This window comes from Bombina bombina, chromosome 7 (genome assembly GCF_027579735.1).
Source record: "Bombina bombina isolate aBomBom1 chromosome 7, aBomBom1.pri, whole genome shotgun sequence".
NCBI lineage: Eukaryota > Metazoa > Chordata > Amphibia > Anura > Bombinatoridae > Bombina > Bombina bombina.
This window is the reverse complement of record NC_069505.1, coordinates 619,874,768-619,896,245: the sequence shown is the minus strand read 5'-3', so window position 1 is coordinate 619,896,245 and position 21,478 is coordinate 619,874,768. Positions and strand designations below refer to the sequence as shown.

General features: G+C 37.6%; 1 protein-coding gene across 2 annotated transcripts in view; it reads right to left on the bottom strand.

Moving 5' to 3' along the window:
- The window catches only part of LOC128635622 (zinc finger protein 432), a 56,752-nt gene extending 35,835 nt beyond the window's left edge, over positions 1-20,917 (bottom strand). Inside the window, exons 1-2 of one of the 2 annotated variants that reach the window (XM_053688690.1) lie at positions 20,427-20,917; positions 4,329-4,421 (exon numbers count right to left, since the gene is read on the bottom strand). In XM_053688690.1, the coding sequence (XP_053544665.1) occupies positions 4,329-4,421; positions 20,427-20,634 (301 nt within the window). In that variant the 5' untranslated portion in view covers positions 20,635-20,917. Of the gene's footprint in view, positions 1-4,328; positions 4,422-4,544; positions 4,977-20,426 lie in introns of those variants that run through there. The other variant, XM_053688691.1, reaches the window with a different exon arrangement.
- Positions 20,918-21,478: the final 561 nt, after the last annotated feature.

Below are 21,478 nucleotides of genomic sequence, written 5' to 3'. Positions count from 1 at the left end.
CCAAATGGAAGAGCCACAAACTCAAAGTGTTTGTCTAGAAAGGCAAATCTCAGGAACTTGTGATGATCCCTGTCGATGGGAACATGAAGATACGCTTCCTTCAGGTCTATGGTCGTCATGAACTGACCCTCTTGGACCAAAGGAAGAATGGAACAAATGGTTTCCATTTTGAAGGATGGTACCCTGAAAAACCTGTTGAGGCACTTTAGGTCTAAATTGGGTAGAAAAGTTCCCTCTTTTTTGGGAACCACAAACAGGTTTGAATATAATCCTAGGCATAGTTCCCTTACTGGAACTGGAACAATCACTCCCAAAGAGGAAAGGTCCTGAACACAGTTCAGGAATGCCTCTCTTTTTATCTGGGCTGCAGTTAAACTTGAGAGGTGGAACCTTCACCTGGGAGGGAAAGTTTTGAATTCTATTTTGTAACCCTGAGACACTATGTCCACAGCCCAGGGATCTGAGACATCTCATATCCACGCTTAATAAAACAGAGAAAGTCTGCCCCCAACTTGATCCGATCCTGGATCGGGAGCAAACCCTTCATGCTTACTTAGACTCAGCTGCGGGTTTCTTTGATTGCTTCCCCTTGTACCAAGGCTGATTGGGTTTCCAAGAATACTTAGACTGTTCCTGCTTGGAAGAGGAAGACTTTCCTTTAAAGTTACAAAAAGGAATGAAAATTACTTTGATGTCCTTTAGGTCTGGTCTTCTTGTCTTGTGGTAGAAAAGACCCTTTTCCATCTGTAATATCAGAATTATTTCTGCCAGACCAGGCCCAAACAAGGTCTTACCCTTGTAAGGAAGTGCCAGAAGCTTGGACTTAAAGGTAACATCAGCTAAGATTTTAGCCACAACGCCCTGTGGGCTAGGACAGTGAAGCCAGATATCTTGGCTCCTAGTCCAATAACTTGCATGGTAGCATCAGAAATAAAGGAATTGGCTAGTTTGAGAGTCTTAATCCTGTCCTGGATCTCCTCTAAAGGAGTCTGTACCAAAATTGATTCAGACAAGGCATCACACCAATAAGATGCTGCACTTAACACAGTGGCAATACAAACTGCAGGTTGCCATTGCAGACCCTGATGAACATACATCTTTTTCAAGTAAGCCTCCAACTTCTTGTCCATGGGATCCTTAAAGGAGCAGCTATCCTCTATAGGGATCGTAGTTCTCTTAGCCAGAGTAGAAATGGCCCCTTCTACTTTAGGAACTGTGCACCATCAATCTTTAATGGAGTCAGCGACAGGAAACATCTTTTTAAAGATGGGAGATGGGGATTAAGGTCTCCCATTCCTGTGAATTCCAGTTGCACGGTTTGGAACAGGAAACACCTCCACAGAGGAAGGAACATCAAAGTATTTATTAAGTTTACTAGATTTCTTAGGGTTGACAGCGACAGGAGTATCGGAGTCGTCCAAAGTAGCCAATACCTTCTTTAATAGTACACAGAGGAGTTCAAGCTTAAATCTGAAGTTTACTTCTTCAGTATCAAATAAAGGAATTATATTGTCTGAATCTGAGATTTCACCTTCAGAGGCTACCGACGTATCCTCCTCATCAGACTTATGAGGGAGGGCAACCTGTGGAGCAGTAGGTGGAGCAGAAACCGTGCTATCTGAATCTCTAATTTTCCTCTTGCGTTTTCCGTTTAGCATAGGAAAAGCAGATAATGCCGCAGATACCGCAGAAGATACCTGGGCAGCAATTTCTACAGGCAAATAAACTCCTCCAGGAGACTGAGAGGAACTGCAGTGCACTGTATGCGACGCCATAGAGGCTTGGAACGTTTGAGGAGAACGCTATGGCATTGCCTGAACAGCATCATCCTGAGAGACATTTGGCTCAGAAACAAAAAGTCATGAGGTACAAAATTGCATGGGCAACACAATATGGTTCTCTAAACAAAGCAGAGACCTGTCCATAGGAACAGAATCCTGTTCCATGACTTAACCCTTTTTTCTGACGGGGTTAAAGTGTCTACATCGGAACATCTGTTCCGATGTAGACAAATTGAAATCACGCGTTCGAGATTTCAATGATTGGATCGGGTCTAGGGGGCGTCCCTATAACCCTAGAAACGCCCTCCAGACAGCGATCAAATCTGAGAAGCACAGTAGGCTTCAAGACAGCCGTTGGCTATGACGTTCTATTCCGTCATAATGGCTTTAAAGCCCAGTGTAATTATGACGTAATAGAACGGCATACCGGTGTTAAAAGGTTAAGAACATTTTTGGCTAAAAAAAGAAATATACAGTACTTTATTTGTGGTACTGTCACTTTAAATATTAACAGAGCGGTATAGTCTTTTGACTAATTAGACATTCCGCGCCCTCACTGCTTTCAGTACTCAGCCCCAAGCACTCCTGGCAATTATATTGAAAAACGGCTTCTCTAACTACCTAACTACGGACCTCTGCACCTCAGCATTTGACTGAGGTGCCTACCTGTTCCTTTGTGTAAAACTGGCCCCTTAAAAGATCTTGCCTTGATAATTAGCCGGTCTCACACTCTCACTGTAGCAGCCGCAACCGCTCCGATCAGTTTCTAAATGAGCAGAACAAGGAAGACATGTAACCGGCTAAAATTAAGCTGCGCCAACAGATGTAAAGCGCACGCTTCAAGCCGGATCAAAACTGACACTGCAGTTTAAAGTGAGCTGCTTCCTGACTAAATACCGCTTCAAAGCCGGCTGATGAGAAAAAATCAGTGCCCAATAAACACTTTCTTAGCCACTCACTTCCGTAAAGGAGATTAAACCCTAAGTCTCTAGTCCACATACATAATGTGCCTGCCCACTGCCTGAAAAAATCCTCTACTAAGGATTCTAGTCTCAATATAAATGCAGAGAGTTTCCAGTTTAACCTCCTTCAGTGCCAGTCTCCCAGACCCAGAAGACAAAAGCACTTACCTGCACATCTAGCTGTCTGGCAGGTAGACAGCTTACAAGGTGTGAAAGAACACATACACCTTACAGAGACCTGTAGAAAAAGAAAGAACAGTCATCAACTCTGGCTCTCTATACCAGGGGTGGGCAAGAGGTAGATCGCGGTCTACCAATGGACCGCAAATTAATTTTGAGGTGACCGTCTGTAAGATTTCAAAAGTCTGCATAATAAGAAAAAGATTTCTCACATCTACAGCGGCGAAGTTCTTCACTCAGAATCTAGAATTCTAGCTAGAATCTATATTCTGAGTAAAGAGCCTCGCCACCGTAGATTTGTGAGAAATCTTTCTCTTATGCAGACTTTTGAAATCGGCTATGACTGAGTCTATGACGGTGGTATGCGCACTGTACTTCAGCATGCACAACGCGGCTGGAGCTGAAATTGTTGCCCCAGCTTTGGTTACAGGACCTGCCCCCTTATCAACCTGAAATGGCGTCCAGCCAATAAAGCTACTTTGTAGAATGAGTCTTGAGCCTTCTTGATCGTGAGACTATCAAACGCAGGCACGGTACACAATTAAGGTTGATTGACAGTCCCAGCGTGACGAAAAGAAAGAGCTCTTGCAGAAAGTAAAGACAGAGCGAGGCTGTATTTGTTATTAAAGAGTGCGGCTGATTTTTAAAGCTGTATTATTTGTGTCAAAATACAATTTGTGCACCCGGTTGCACAGTATGTGCTGGACTATCCTTTGTGTTTTTTGAATAAATACATTATTTTAGTTATTATCAAGACTGGTGTTTAATTTTATTCCAAGTGACGTGGTCACCTAACTAATAAAAAGAAAAAAGAGGTAGCCCTTGCCTTACAAAAGTCTGCCCACCCCTGCTCTATACCATAGCCAGCAACATTTTAGAAAACCAAGCAAGGATTACCTCACAACTTCCTAACTGCTTTAAAGCCACCACTACTCTACTGAAGAGATTGATGTGGACTATGGCTAGACCCAAAAACTTGCTTGTAGCGAAAAGAAATGAAATCACAAGACATTTCTTGCTATAGGAAAACAAACATGTTTAGATTTGGTTGATAAGAAATTAACTGTTGTTTTAGAATAGCCAAACTCTGACCACCACTAGATTTCTGTGCTTGAGTCTCTAGACTACAAGGATAGCTATGGTCACTATGTTTGCATAAAGTGCATTGTTCTTCAGTTCTTATCGGATAAAGCAGATTAGGGGCAACTATGTAGCCGGGTTAGCCTTGATACATCTGCAGAAACATTTCAAGTTTTGAGAATGGGAAAAGCCACACTTTTCAGAGGTAAATTGCATGAAAAGGGGGCAAATTTAATAATGAATGTATATTGTAAAGTTATTTTACTGTAGTATAAGTAATTGCGAGTGATACAGTCACAAGACAGCTATCTGACGCGTCACTCACCTGCCGGGGGATCTGAACAGACGGGGGCTTGCAGATTATCTTTATTATCAACAGCAGCCTCTTCCTCCTCCTCCAGATTGTCATCTTCATAGCCTGTAAATTACAGCAAATAAATTAAATACGTTTAGATTAATTTAAGGTGACATTTTACGTAACATGTAATTCTCCACAAACAGTTTTATGTGTAGTAACATTATGCCATATCCTGTATGTTACCTGTGAAAATTGTGATTGAACAAAAGCACCCAGAGAGGCTGGAGAGTATCCTGCAGGATTGAGAACCCTGACCCTGTAACATGCTACACAGGGATGGCTTTGGCTGCTTAATCAGTGCAGGAGCTCATAGCTGTCTCTAACTAGCTACAGGAAAAGAGAGAAGATAAACATACTCATGAGTCTTTCTCAAGCGGTATCCCTTAACTTCAAAACAATGCAAATTAAGCTAACAATAAAAAAAATGTTTATATTCTTTTTAAATATTTATCTTATGTGCACATTTTCTGCAAATGTGGCACTTTATTGCTTATAAAAACATTTATTGTGTGTGCAGACCTTATGTAATGCAGCACTTAATTACTGATATATACTGTGCATATATAAACATTTATTGTGTGTGCAGACCTTATGTAATGCTGCACTTAATTACTGATATATACTGTGCATATATAAACATTTATTGTGTGTGCAGACCTTATGTAATGCAGCACTTAATTACTGATATATACTGTGCATATATAAACATTTATTGTGTGTGCAGACCTTATGTAATGTGGCACTTAATTACTGATATATACTGTGCATATATAAACATTTGTGTGTGCAGACCTTATGTAATGACGCACTTAATTACTGATATATACTATGCATATATAAACATTTACTGTGTGTGCAGACCTTATGTAATGTGACATATAATTACTGATATATACTGTGCATATATAAACATTTATTGTGTGTGCAGACCTTATGTAATGCAGCATTTAATTACTGATATATACTGTACATATATAAACATTTATTGTGTGTGCAGACCTTATGTAATGTGACATATAATTACTGATATATACTGTGCATATATAAACATTTATTGTGTGTGCAGACCTTATGTAATGCAGCACTTAATTACTGATATATACTGTGCATATATAAACATTTATTGTGTGTGCAGACCTTATGTAATGACGCACTTAATTACTGATATATACTGTGCATATATAAACATTTATTGTGTGTGCAGACCATATGTAATGTGACATATAATTACTGATATATACTGTGCATATATAAACATTTATTGTGTGTGCAGACCTTATGTAATGCAGCACTTAATTACTGATATATACTGTGCATATATAAACATTTATTGTGTGTGCAGACCTTATGTAATGCAGCACTTAATTACTGATATATACTGTGCATATATAAACATTTGTGTGTGCAGACCTTATGTAATGACACACTTAATTACTGATATATACTGTGCATATATAAACATTTAGTGTGTGTGCAGACCTTATGTAATGCAGCACTTAATTACTGATATATACTGTGCATATATAAACATTTAGTGTGTGTGCAGACCTTATGTAATGCAGCACTTAATTACTGATATATACTGTGCATATATAAACATTTGTGTGTGCAGACCTTATGTAATGTAGCACTTAATTACTGATATATACTGTGCATATATAAGCATTTATTGTGTGTGCAGACCTTTTGTAATGTTTCACTTAATTACTGATATATACTGTGCATATATAAACATTTATTGTGTGTGCAGACCTTATGTAATGCTGCACCTAATTACGGATATATACTGTGCATATATAAGCATTTATTGTGTGTGCTGACCTTATGTAATGCAGCACTTAATTACTGATATATACTATGCATATATAAACATTTACTGTGTGTGCAGACCTTATGTAATGTGGCACTTAATTACTGATATATACTGTGCATATATAAACATTTACTGTGTGTGCAGACCTTATGTAATGCAGCACTTCATTACTGATATATACTGTGCATATATAAACATTTATTGTGTGTGCAGACCTTATGTAATGCTGCACCTAATTACTGATATATACACTGTGCATATATAAACACATTGTGTGTGCAGACCTTGTGTAATGTGACATAAAATTACTGATATATACTGTGCATATATAAACATTTATTGTGTGTGCAGACCTTATGTAATGCAGCACTTAATTACTTATATATACTGTGCATATATAAACATTTATTGTGTGTGCAGACCTTATGTAATGCAGCACTTCATTACTGATATATACTGTGCATATATAAACATTTATTGTGTGTGCAGACCTTATGTAATGCTGCACCTAATTACTGATATATACTGTGCATATATAAACATTTATTGTGTGTGCAGACCTTATGTAATGCTGCACCTAATTACTGATATATACTGTGCATATATAAACACTTATTGTGTGTGCAGACCTTGTGTAATGTGACATAAAATTACTGATATATACTGTGCATATATAAACATTTATTGTGTGTGCAGACCTTATGTAATGCAGCACTTAATTACTTATATATACTGTGCATATATAAACATTTATTGTGTGTGCAGGCCTTATGTAATGCTGCACCTAATTACTGATATATACTGGGCATATATAAACATTTATTGTGTGTGCAGTCCTTTTGTAATGCAGCACTTATTTACTGATATATACTGTGCATATATAAACATTTATTGTGTGTGCAGACCTTATGTAATGCAGCACTTAATTACTGATATATACTGTGCATATATAAAGATTTATTGTGTGTGCAGACCTTTTGTAATGCAGCACTTAATTACTGATATATACTGTGCATATATAAACATTTATTGTGTGTGCAAACCTTATGTAATGAGGCACTTAATTACTGATATATACTGTGCATATATAGACATTTATTGTGTGTGCAGACCTTATGTAATGCAGCACTTAATTACCGATATATACTGTGCATATATAAACATTTATTGTGTGTGCAGACCTTATGTAATGAGGCACTTAATTACTGATATATACTGTGCATATAAAAACATTTATTGTGTGTGCAGACCTTATGTAATGAGGCACTTAATTACTGATATATATTGTGCATATATAAACATTTATTGTGTGTGCAAACCTTATGTAATTCGGCACTTAATTACTGATATATACTGTACATATATAAACATTTATTGTGTGTGCAGACCTTATGTAATGCTGCACCTAATTACTGATATATACTGTACATATATAAATATTTATTGTGTGTGCAGACCTTATGTAATGCAGCACTTAATTACTGATATATACTGTGCATATATAAACATTTATTGTGTGTGCAGACCTTATGTAATGCAGCACTTAATTACTGATATATACTGTGCATATATAAACATTTATTGTGTGTGCAGACCTTATGTAATGCAGCACTTAATTACTGATATATAATGTGCATATATAAACATTTATTGGGTGTGCAGACCTTATGTAATGCAGCACTTAATTACTGATATATACTGTGCATATATAAACATTTATTGTGTGTGCAGACCTTATGTAATGCAGCACTTAATTACTGATATATAATGTGCATATATAAACATTTATTGTGTGTGCAGACCTTATTGTAATGCAGTACTTAATTACTGATATATAATGTGCATATATAAACATTTATTGTGTGTGCAGACCTTATGTAATGCTGCACCTAATTACTGATATATACTGTGCATATATAAACATTTATTGTGTGTGCAGACCTTATGTAATGCTGCACCTAATTACTGATATATACTGTGCATATATAAACATTTATTGTGTGTGCAGACCTTATGTAATGAGGCACTTAATTACTGATATATATTGTGCATATATAAACATTTATTGTGTGTGCAGACCTTATGTAATGCGGCACTTAATTACTGATATATACTGTGCATATATAAACATTTATTGTGTGTGCAGACCTTTTGTAATGCAGCACTTAATTACTGATATATACTGTGCATATATAAACATTTATTGTGTGTGCAGACCTTTTGTAATGCAGTACTTAATTACTGATATATTATATACTGTGCAGTGTGCATATATAAACATTTATTGTGTGTACAGACCTTATGTAATACAGCACTTAATTACTGATATATACTGTGCATATATAAACATTTATTGTGTGTGCAAACCTTATGTAATGCAGCATTCAATTACTGATATATACTGTGAATATATAAATATTTATTGTGTGCACAGACCTTATGTAATGCAGCAGTTATTTACGGATATATACTGTGCATATATAAACATTTATTGCGTGTGCAGACCTTATGTAATGTTTCACTTAATTACTGATATATACTGTGCATATATAAACATTGCGTGTGCAGACTTTATGTAATGTTTCACTTAATTACTGATATATACTGTGCATATATAAACATTTATTGTGCGTACAGACATTATGTAATGTAGCACTTAATTACTGATATACAGTGGGGCAAAAAAGTATTTAGTCAGCCACCAATTGTGCAAGTTCTCCCACTTAAGAAGATGAGAGAGGCCTGTAATTTTCATCATAGGTATACCTCTACTATGAGAGACAAAAGGTGGAAACAAATCCAGACAATCACATTGTCTGATTTGGAAAGAATTTATTTGCATATTATGGTGGAAAATAAGTATTTGGTCACCTACAAACAAGCAAGATTTCTGGCTCTCACAGACCTGTCATGTTTGGAGGAGAGAGAATGCTGAGTTGCAACCAAAGAACACCATACCTACTGTGAAGCATGGGGGTGGCAACATCATGCTTTGGGGCTGTTTCTCTTCAAAGGGAACAGGACGACTGATCAGTGTACATGAAAGAATGAATGGGGCCATGTATCGTGAGATTTTGAGTGCAAACCTCCTTCCATCAGCAAGGGCATTGAAGTTGAAACGTGGCTTTCAGCATAACAATGATCCCAAACACACCGCCCGGGCAACAAAGGAGTGGCTTCGTAAGAAGCATTTCAAGGTCCTGGAGTGGCCTAGCCAGTCTCCAGATCTCAACCCCATAAGAAACCTTTGGAGGGAGTTGAAAGTCCGTGTTGCCCAGCGACAGCCTCAAAACATCACTGCTCTAGAGGAGATCTGCATGCAGGAATGGGCCAACATACCAGCAACAGTGTGTGACAACCTTGTGAAGACTTACAGAAAACGTTTGACCTCTGTCATTGCCAACAAAGGATATATAACAAAGTATTGAGATGAACTTTTGATATTGACCAAATGCTTATTTTCCACCATAATTTGCAAATAAATTTTTTCCAAATCAGACAATGTGGTTGTCTGGATTTGTTTCCACATTTTGTCTCTCATAGTTGAGATATACCTATGATGAAAATTACAGGCCTCTCTCATCTTCTTAAGTGGTAGAATTTGCACAATTGGTGGCTGACTAAATACTTTTTTGCCCCACTGTATACTGTGCATATATAAACATTTATAGTGTGTGCAGACCTTTTGTAATGCAGCACTTAATTACTGCTACCTGATTAACCCCTTCACTGATGGAAATAATAAGTCTGGTGCGCAGCTACAATTAGCGGCCTTCTAATTACCAAAAAGCAATGGCAAAGCCATACAGGGAGTGCAGAATTATTAGGCAAATGAGTATTTTGACCACATCATCCATCATCCTCTTTATGCATGTTGTCTTACTCCAAGCTGTATAGGCTCGAAAGCCTACTACCAATTAAGCATATTAGGTGATGTGCATCTCTGTAATTAGAAGGTGTGTGGTCTAATGACATCAACACCCTATATCAGGTGTGCATAATTATTAGGCAACTTCCTTTCCTTTGGCAAAATGGGTCAAAAGAAGGACTTGACAGGCTCAGAAAAGTCAAAAATAGTGAGATATCTTGCAGAGGGATGCAGCACTCTTAAAATTGCAAAGCTTCTGAAGCGTGATCATCGAACAATCAAGAGTTTCATTCAAAATAGTCAACAGGGTCGCAAGAAGCGTGTGGAAAAACCAAGGCGCAAAATAACTGCCCATGAACTGAGAAAAGTCAAGCGTGCAGCTGCTAAGATGCCACTTGCCACCAGTTTGGCCATATTTCAGAGCTGCAACATCACTGGAGTGCCCAAAAGCACAAGGTGTGCAATACTCAGAGACATGGCCAAGGTAAGAAAGGCTGAAAGACGACCACCACTGAACAAGACACACAAGCTGAAACGTCAAGACTGGGCCAAGAAATATCTCAAGACTGATTTTTCTAAGGTTTTATGGACTGATGAAATGAGAGTGAGTCTTGATGGGCCAGATGGATGGGCCCGTGGCTGGATTGGTAAAGGGCAGAGAGCTCCAGTCCGACTCAGACGCCAGCAAGGTGGAGGTGGAGTACTGGTTTGGGCTGGTATCATCAAAGATGAGCTTGTGGGGCCTTTTCGGGTTGAGGATGGAGTCAAGCTCAACTCCCAGTCCTACTGCCAGTTTCTAGAAGACACCTTCTTCAAGCAGTGGTACAGGAAGAAGTCTGCATCCTTCAAGAAAAACATGATTTTCATGCAGGACAATGCTCCATCACACGCGTCCAAGTACTCCACAGCGTGGCTGGCAAGAAAGGGTATAAAAGAAGAAAATCTAATGACATGGCCTCCTTGTTCACCTGATCTGAACCCCATTGAGAACCTGTGGTCCATCATCAAATGTGAGATTTACAAGGAGGGAAAACAGTACACCTCTCTGAACAGTGTCTGGGAAGCTGTGGTTGCTGCTGCACGCAATGTTGATGGTGAACAGATCAAAACACTGACAGAATCCATGGATGGCAGGCTTTTGAGTGTCCTTGCAAAGAAAGGTGGCTATATTGGTCACCGATTTGTTTTTGTTTTGTTTTTGAATGTCAGAAATGTATATTTGTGAATGCTGAGATGTTATATTGGTTTCACTGGTAAAAATAAATAATTGAAATGGGTATATATTTGTTTTTTGTTAATTTGCCTAATAATTATGCACAGTAATAGTCACCTGCACACACAGATATCCCCCTAAAATAGCTATAACTAAAAACAAACTAAAAACTACTTCCAAAACTATTCAGCTTTGATATTAATGAGTTTTTTGGGTTAATTGATAACATGGTTGTTGTTCAATAATAAAATTAATCATCAAAAATACAACTTGCCTAATAATTCTGCACTCCCTGTATATGTCTGCTATTTCTGAACAAAGGGGATCCCAGATAAGCTTTTACAACCATTTGTTTCATGACTGTACAAGTGGTATGTAAATAATTCTTTTTACCTCTGTGATTACATTGTATCTAAGCCTCTGCAGACTGCTCCTTATCTCAGTTATATTAATATACATTTTACCTCTGTGATTACCTTGTAGCTAAGCCTCTGCAGACTGCTCCTTATCTCAGTTATATTAATATACATTTTACCTCTGTGATTACCTTGTAGCTAAGCCTCTGCAGACTGCTCCTTATCTCAGTTATATTAATATACATTTTACCTCTGTGATTACCTTGTAGCTAAGCCTCTGCAGACTGCTCCTCTCAGTTATATTAATATTCTTTTTACCTCTGTGATTACCTTGTATCTAAGCCTCTGCAGACTGCTCCTTATCTCAGTTATATTAATATACTTTTTACCTCTGTGATTACATTGTATCTAACCCTCTGCAGACTGCCCCTTATCTCAATTATATTAATACACTTTTTACCTCTGTGATTACCTTGTATCTAACCCTCTGCAGACAGCCCCTTATCTCAGTTTATTAATATACTTTTTACCTCTGTTGTCAGGCTACAGATAAATGACATATATATATATATATATATATATATATATATATATATATATATATATATATACACACACACATATATATATATATATATATATATATATATATATATATATATATATATATATATGTGTGTGTGTGTGTGTGTGTGTGTGTGTGTAAATGGGACAGGGGAATGTGTTTATGTATGAAACCATATTTTTATCAGATATTCTTTGAAATAGGATTGCAATTCTGATGTCAGGATTTGACTCAGAAACCCCCACAAATTGAATACACATCTCCAGGCTGAACTACAGACAGCATGTCCCAAGAAACAAAAGGGAAGCATTTGCTCCCTAGATGAAAATACAAACATGTTTTACCATAATTAAGAGTTAGCATAGCCTTTGAAGCCCACCTCCTGCTGTGTAAAAGACAGCATTTTGATGTATAGATCAGGATACCTACTCATATATGGACTTCCTGCCAACAAAGGAGCTGATAATTAGCACAGGTTTGTTGAATGACTCATACTGTGTGGCTGCTAACACTGAAATATACAAAATGTAAATGTTGCGTCTGGGGGAGGATAACACACAATGAAAGCACATGACTTACATGTTTCCAACAACTGTATTTAGATTTCATATAAAATATACTAGGAAAATAAATACAAGATACTGCACAAAAGTGGATGTGTATGTATGTGTGTATTGTATATATACATGCATATTTTGAAAGCATGAATACCTTAGCCTCTGTGTTTTTAAAGAATATAAATAGATATTTGTGGACCTAAAAAATATTAATAACACTTGCTTTTATTTCAGATCTGCATGAAGAAGGTTCATACATCCAGGACTTATTAGAAACATAAAATATGATATATTCATGTTAGAACACAATGCAGTACTGAATATAAAATAGACTGTTATTTGTATAGAAATGCCAGAATACTGATAAAATTGTAATGCATTTTAAGCTAATAGTTAGCAAAAAAAAATATTTAATATAAATAATGATAGACACATGTTTCATATCAAAATGACCAGAGAGGTAATGTGATCCTACCCATCTGTGATTGATATTGTGAACTTATTAATATGAGGGAATTATGGCAGTTATTACACATTTTAAAGAAAAATTTTAAATGTTCAGAGATGTGTTTAAATGCATTGCTATGTTGTATGTCTGCTGCCACCTAAGGGCCAATACCGGTATAGCAGTTAAAGGATTTAGCTGTTCAAAAAAAAAATGTGTTTCCGTGGTGACCAAGGGCCAATCCAAATAGACATCCCACCTAACCAATGGGATGGTCAGATCTCGTAGGGCCACTCCCATGGTTTCATAAATGAGTGAAAAACTTATTTAGGTAAATGCAGGAGGGAGAACAAGGAGGGAGAGATTTTGCTGACTTGAATGATCTACTGCTGGGCATTCAAAATACATTCATTCTGAGCAAGCTGGTCTACCCTTTTCTCAGTGATTGCAAAAATTTACTTATCTATTTTCTGAGATGAAACCAGGAATCCTTGGTAACTAAACTATCATTTTTGGTCATTTCGGTAACGTATATATATATATAAAAAGAAAGAGGGTTGCAATTAATATTTTAACACAGATATATGCATAATAGCTGCAGTTTAAAGTATAGTGGAAAGACTTAAATGGAGCAGTTTCATATTGTAGTTTATATTCAGTCTGTATATTGTTAAATACATATCCTTAATGCTAAATTGTGTTATCTATATAACTATAGAGTGATAACTCAGAATTGGGTTTTTGTATAAATAATATATACAATTTCTGATGTTTTAATAGAAGTATAGATTGTCCTATGGTTTAAATTAGCACTGTAAATCATATTGCTGAATGTTTGTAGCTGCTATTTTAGGTCTCATTGTAATATTTTAAATGCAGCTCTGAATGAAAGATTGGTTTTAAAGATACATTTGCATGAGCTTTGCATAGCATATTTTAAATCGTTTTTGTTTTAACGCATATAATATTGACTCATATTCTAATTATTACAAATATTTATGTATCAACATGCTCATAGTTATTTACTAATAATAAAGAATTCAGATATTTATATTAATTTTGTTGTCTTAGTAGAAGTATATTGATTGTGGGTTCAGTCTAAAGAAAGATTGTTAAATATATTCCCTGCCATATACTCACACATTGTTTGGAGAATACTGCTAAGATTTTTATAAATATACTGACACTGTGATTACCTTGTATCTAAACCTCTACAGACTGGCCACTTATCTCAGTTCTTTTCACAGACTTATTTTAGCCAATCAGTGCTGACTCATAAATAACATCACGTGCATGAGGACAATGTTATCAAACATGAACAAGTGCGTCTAGCTGTGAAAAACTGTAAAAATGCACTGAGATAAAAGACGGCCTTCAAGGGCTTATACATTAGCATATTACCTTTCAACAAAAAATACCAAAAGAACAAACCAGATTTGATTAAAGTAAATTGGAAAGTTGTTTAAAATGACATGCCCTATCTGAATCATGACAGTGTAATTTTGTCTAGACTGTCTCTTTAATTGCCGACATACTGCACATGTATAAACCCCCTTTGTAATGTAATTACATGCTCTAATGGGTTAACTATGTCATTTTTTTTACTATTATGGCCTTTTAATTGCTGCTATATAAAATATTAACCCCCTTCTGTCAGTCAGATATAGAGCAGGGGGGCATAATACAAATAATCTAAATCAGGTGGTCCTTATGACAAATCCGCATGCCACCAACCCTTAACCAAAATCTGCTATCCCCCGAAGTTCTGCCTAAACACAAACCAAGGCGGCCGCTGTCCAACTACGCCCCAGACTTGTGACCACAAAGAATTCTTTTCCGCCTAAAAACATAATTTATGTAAGAACTTACCTGATAAATTCATTTCTTTCATATTAGCAAGAGTCCATGAGCTAGTGACGTATGGGATATACATTCCTACCAGGAGGGGCAAAGTTTCCCAAACCTTAAAATGCCTATAAATACACCCCTCACCACACCCACAATTCAGTTTAACGAATAGCCAAGAAGTGGGGTGATAAGAAAAAAGTGCGAAAGCATATAAAATAAGGAATTGGAATAATTGTGCTTTATACAAAAAAATCATAACCACCACAAAAAAGGGCGGGCCTCATGGACTCTTGCTAATATGAAAGAAATGAATTTATCAGGTAAGTTCTTACATAAATTATGTTTTCTTTCATGTAATTAGCAAGAGTCCATGAGCTAGTGACGTATGGGATAATGACTACCCAAGATGTGGATCTTTCCACACAAGAGTCACTAGAGAGGGAGGGATAAAATAAAGACAGCCAATTCCTGCTGAAAATAATCCACACCCAAAATAAAGTTTAATGAAAAACATAAGCAGAAGATTCAAACTGAAACCGCTGCCTGAAGTACTTTTCTACCAAAAACTGCTTCAGAAGAAGAAAATACATCAAAATGGTAGAATTTGGTAAAAATTCAAAAGAAGTTCGCAACACCGCCTTATCCTGATGAAAAATCAGAAAAGGAGACTCACAAGAAAGAGCAGATAATTCAGAAACTCTTCTGGCAGAAGAGATGGCCAAAAGGAACAAAACTTTCCAAGAAAGTAATTTAATGTCCAATGAATGCATAGGTTCAAATGGAGGAGCTTGAAGAGCCCCCAGAACCAAATTCAAACTCCAAGGAGGAGAAATTGACTTAATGACAGGCTTTATACGAACCAAAGCTTGTACAAAACAATGAATATCAGGAAGAATAGCAATCTCTCTGTGAAAAAGAACAGAAAGAGCAGAGATTTGTCCTTTCAAGGAACTTGCGGACAAACCCTTATCTAAACCATCATGAAGAAACTGTAATATTCTCGGTATTCTAAAAGAATGCCAAGAAAAATGATGAGAAAGACACCAAGAAATATAAGTCTTCCAGACTCTATAATATATCTATCTGGATACAGATTTACAAGCCTGTAACATAGTAATAATCACAGAGTCAGAGAAACCTCTTTGACCAAGAATCAAGCGTTCAATCTCCATACCTTTAAATTTAAGGATTTCAGATCCTGATGGAAAAAAGGACCTTGAGACAGAAGGTCTGGTCTTAACGGAAGAGTCCACGGTTGGCAAGAGGCCATCCGGACAAGATCCGCATACCAAAACCTGTGAGGCCATGCCGGAGCTACCAGCAGAACAAACGAGCATTCCTTCAGAATCTTGGAGATTACTCTTGGAAGAAGAACTAGAGGCGGAAAGATATAGGCAGGATGATACTTCCAAGGAAGTGATAATGCATCCACTGCCTCCGCCTGAGGATCCCGGGATCTGGACAGATACCTGGGAAGTTTCTTGTTTAGATGAGAAGCCATCAGATCTATTTCTGGAAGTTCCCACATTTGAACAATCTGAAGAAATACCTCCGGGTGAAGAGACCATTCACCCGGATGCAACGTTTGGCGACTGAGATAATCCGCTTTCCAATTGTCCATACCTGGGATATGAACCGCAGAGATTAGACAGGAGCTGGATTCCGCCCAAACCAAAATTCGAGATACTTCTTTCATAGCCAGAGGACTGTGAGTCCCTCCTTGATGATTGATGTATGCCACAGTTGTGACATTGTCTATCTGAAAACAAATGAACAACTCTCTTCAGAAGAGGCCAAGACTGAAGAGCTCTGAAAATTGCACGGAGTTCCAAAATATTGATCGGAAATCTCACCTCCTGAGATTCCCAAACCCCTTGTGCCGTCAGATACCCCCACACAGCTCCCCAACCTGTAAGACTTGCATCTGTTGAGATTATAGTCCAGGTCGGAAGAACAAAGAAGCCCCCTGAACTAAACGATGGTGATCTGTCCACCATGTCAGAGAGTGTCGTAAAATCGGTTTAAAGATATTAATTGAGATATCTTTGAGTAATCCCTGCACCATTGGTTCAGCATACAGAGCTGAAGAGGTCGCATGTGAAAACGAGCAAAGGAGATCGCATCTGATGCGGCAGTCCTAAGACCCAACATTTCCATGCATAAGGCTACCAAAGGGAATGATTGTGACTGAAGGTTTTGACAAGCTGATATCAATGTTAAACTTCTCTTGTCTGACAAGGACAGAGTCATAGACACTGAATCTATCTAGAAACCTAAAAAGGTTACCCTTGTCTGAGGAATCAATGAACTGATTGGTAAATTGATCCTCCAACCATGAACTTGAAGAAACAACACAAGTCGATTCGTATGAGATTCTTCGAAAATGAGAAGACTGAGCAAGTACCAAGATATCGTCCAAATAAGGAAATACCAAAACCCTGTTCTCTGATTACAGAAAGAAGGGCACCGAGAACCTTTGAAAAAAATTCTTGGAACTGAGGCTAGGCCAAACGGTAGAGCCACAAAACTGGTAATGCTTGTCTAAAAAGAGAATCTCAGACACTAAAAGTGATCTGGATGAATCGGAATATGCAGATACACATCCTGTAAATCTATTGTAGACATATAATGCCCTTGCTAAACAAAAGGCAGGATAGTCCTACAGTAACCATCTTGAATGTTGGTATCCTAACATAACGATTCAATAATGATAGATCCGGAACTGGTCTGAAGGAATTGACCTTCTTTGGTACAATGAAGAGATAAAATAAAACCCCAGCCCCTGTTCCAGAACTGGAACTGGCATAAATACTCCAGCCAACTCTAGATCTGAAACACATTTCAGAAATGCTGAGCCTTTGCTGTGTTAACTGGGACACGGGAAAGAAAAAAATCTCTTAGCAGGAGGCCTTAACTTGAAGCCAATTCTGTACCTTTCTGAAACAATGTTCTGAAACCAGAGATTGAGAACGGAATTGATCCAAATTTCTTTGAAGAAAACGTAATCTGCCCCATACCAGCTGAGCTGGAATAAGGGCCGCACCTTCATAGGTACTTAGGAGCTGGCTATAGGTTTCTATAAGGCTTGGATATATTCCAAACTGGAAACAGTTTCCAAACTGATACCGCTCCTGAGGATGAAGGATCAGGCTTTTGTTCCTTGTTGTGAGGAAAGGAACGAAAATGATTATTTACCCTGGAAAGAAAGGGAAAGCAAAGTTTGACTTAGAAGACATATCAGCATTCCAAGTTTAATCCATAAAGCTTTTCTAGCTAAAATAGCTAGAGACATATACCTGACATCAACTCTAATGATATCAAAAGATGGTATCACCAATAAAATTATTAGCATGTTATAGAATAATAATAATGCTATAAAATTATGATCTGTTACTTGTTGCGCTAAAGCTTCTAACCAAAAAGTTGAAGCTGCAGCAACATCCGCTAAAAATATAGCAGGTCTAAGAAGATTACCTGAACATAAGTAAGCTTTTCTTAGAAAGGATTCAATTTTCCTATCTAAAGGATCCTTAAATGAAGTACTATCTGCCGTAGGAATAGTAGTACATTAGCAGGAGTAGAGACAGCCCCATAACCTTAGGGATTTTTGTCCCAAAAAAACTCTAATCTGTCAGATGGCACAGGATATAATTGCTTAAACGTCTAGAAGGAGTAAATAAATTACCCAAATTATTCCATTCCCTGGAAATTACTTCAGAAATAGCATCAGGGAGATAAAACACTTCTGGAATAACTACAGGAGATTTAAAAACCTTATTTAAACGTTTACATTTAGTATCAAGAGGACCAGAATCCTCTATTTCTAATGCAAATAATACTTCTTAAAGTAAAGAACGAATAAATTCCATCTTGAACAAATACAAAGATTTATCAGCATCAACCTCTGAGACAGAAACCTCTGAACCAGAAGAACCATTATCAGTATCAGAATGATGATGTTCATTTAAAAATTCATCTGAAAAAAGAGAAGTTTTAAAAGACTTTTATGTATACTAGAAGGAGAAATAACAGACATAGCCTTCTTAATGGATTTAAAAAATAAAATCTCTTATGTTATCAGGAACACTCTGAAAATTAGATGTTGACGGAACAGCAACAGGTAATGTAACAGTACTAAAGGAAATTTTATCTGCATTAATAAGTTTGACATGACATGCAATACAAACAACAGCTGGAGAAACAGATACCAAAAGTTTATAGCAGATACACTTAGCTTGGTAGCTCCAGCACTGGGCAGTGATTTTCCTGAAGTATCTTCTGACTCAGTTGCAACGTGGAACATCTTGCAATATGTAAAAGAAAAAAACAACATATAAAGCAAAATTGATCAAATTCCTTAAATGACAGTTTCAGGAATGGGAAAAAAATGCCAGTGAACAAGCTTCTAGCAACCAGAAGCAATAAATAATGAGACTTAAATAATGTGGAGACAAAAATGACGCCCATATTTTTTAGCGCCAAAAAAGACGCCCACATTATTTGGCGCCTAAATGCTTTTGGCGCCAAAAATGACGCCACATCCGGAACGCCGACATTTTTGACGCAAAAAAACGTATGACGCCGGAAACAGAAAAAAAAAATTTGCGCCAAAAAAGTCTGCGCAATAAAATGAAGCCACAGGGAAAAAGTCAAATTTTTTAAGGTAAGAAAAAATGATTGAAACAAATGCATTTATCCCAAATATGAAACTGACTGTCTGAAAATAAGGAATGTTGAACATTCTGAGTCAAGGCAAATAAATGTTTGAATACATATATTTAGAACTTTATAAAAAAGTGCCCAACCATAGCTTAGAGTGTCACAGAAAATAAGATTTACTTACCCCAGGACACTCATCTACATGTTTGTAGAAAGCCAAACCAGTACTGAAACGAGAATCAGCAGAGGTAATGGTATATATAAGAGTATATCGTCGATCTGAAAAGGGAGGTAAGAGATGAATCTCTACGACCGATAACAGAGAACCTATGAAATAGACCCCGTAGAAGGAGATCACTGCATTCAAATAGGCAATACTCTCCTCACATCCCTCTGACATTCACTGCACGCTGAGAGGAAAACCGGGCTCCAACTTGCTGCGGAGCGCATATCAACGTAGAATCTAGCACAAACTTACTTCACCACCTCCATCGGAGGCAAAGTTTGTAAAACTGAATTGTGGGTGTGGTGAGGGGTGTATTTATAGGCATTTTAAGGTTTGGGAAACTTTGCCCCTCCTGGTAGGAATGTATATCCCATACGTCACTAGCTCATGGACTCTTGCTAATTACATGAAAGAAATTACGTTTATTCCATTTCAAATTTCTGGTGATGACTCTTTTTCTACTGACGTGAAGGGTGGAATATTGTAATCTTCCCAATGAAAAACAAAATGGCTACCTGAGCGCCTGTGAGCCGGGCTTCCCACGGTCCTGGCCGTCCGGTCATTTTCTATTACTGCAGCTTTGTAAATGTCCTTGTGCCCCTCTATATAGTCCCACTCCTCCATAGAGAACTTTATAGAGACCTGAAACACACGACCGATTCTGTGAGACCAGGATAATATTAGTGAAGATACACAGTGACAGAACATAGCAGCTGCACACATATAGCTTATACAATCTGATTCACTAAAGCTCTCACCGGCAGTGACAGAACATAGCAGCTGCACACATATAGCTTATACAGTCTGATTCACTAAAGCTCTCACCGGCCTCTCAGTAACAGAACATAGCAGCTGCACACATATAGCTTATACAGTGTGATTCACTAAAGCTCTCACCGGCCTCTCAGTGACAGAACATAGCAGCTGCACACATATAGCTTATACAGTCTGATTCACTAAAGCTCTCACCGGCAGTGACAGAACATAGCAGCTGCACACATATAGCTTATACAGTCTGATTCACTAAAGCTCTCACCGGCAGTGACAGAATATAGCAGCTGCACACATATAGCTTATACAGTCTGATTCACTAAAGCTCTCACCGGCCTCTCAGTGACAGAACATAGCAGCTGCACACATATAGCTTATACAGTGTGATTCACTAAAGCTCTCACCGGCCTCTCAGTGACAGAACATAGCAGCTGCACACATATAGCTTATACAGTCTGATTCACTAAAGCTCTCACCGGCCTCTCAGTGACAGAATATAGCAGCTGCAAACATATAGCTTATACAGTCTGATTCACTAAAGCTCTCACCGGCCTCTCAGTGACAGAACATAGCAGCTGCACACATATAGCTTATACAGTCTGATTCACTAAAGCTCTCACCGGCAGTGACAGAACATAGCAGCTGCACACATATAGCTTATACAGTCTGATTCACTAAAGCTCTCACCGGCCTCTCAGTGACAGAACATAGCAGCTGCACACATATAGCTTATACAGTCTGATTCACTAAAGCTCTCACCGGCAGTGACAGAACATAGCAGCTGCACACATATAGC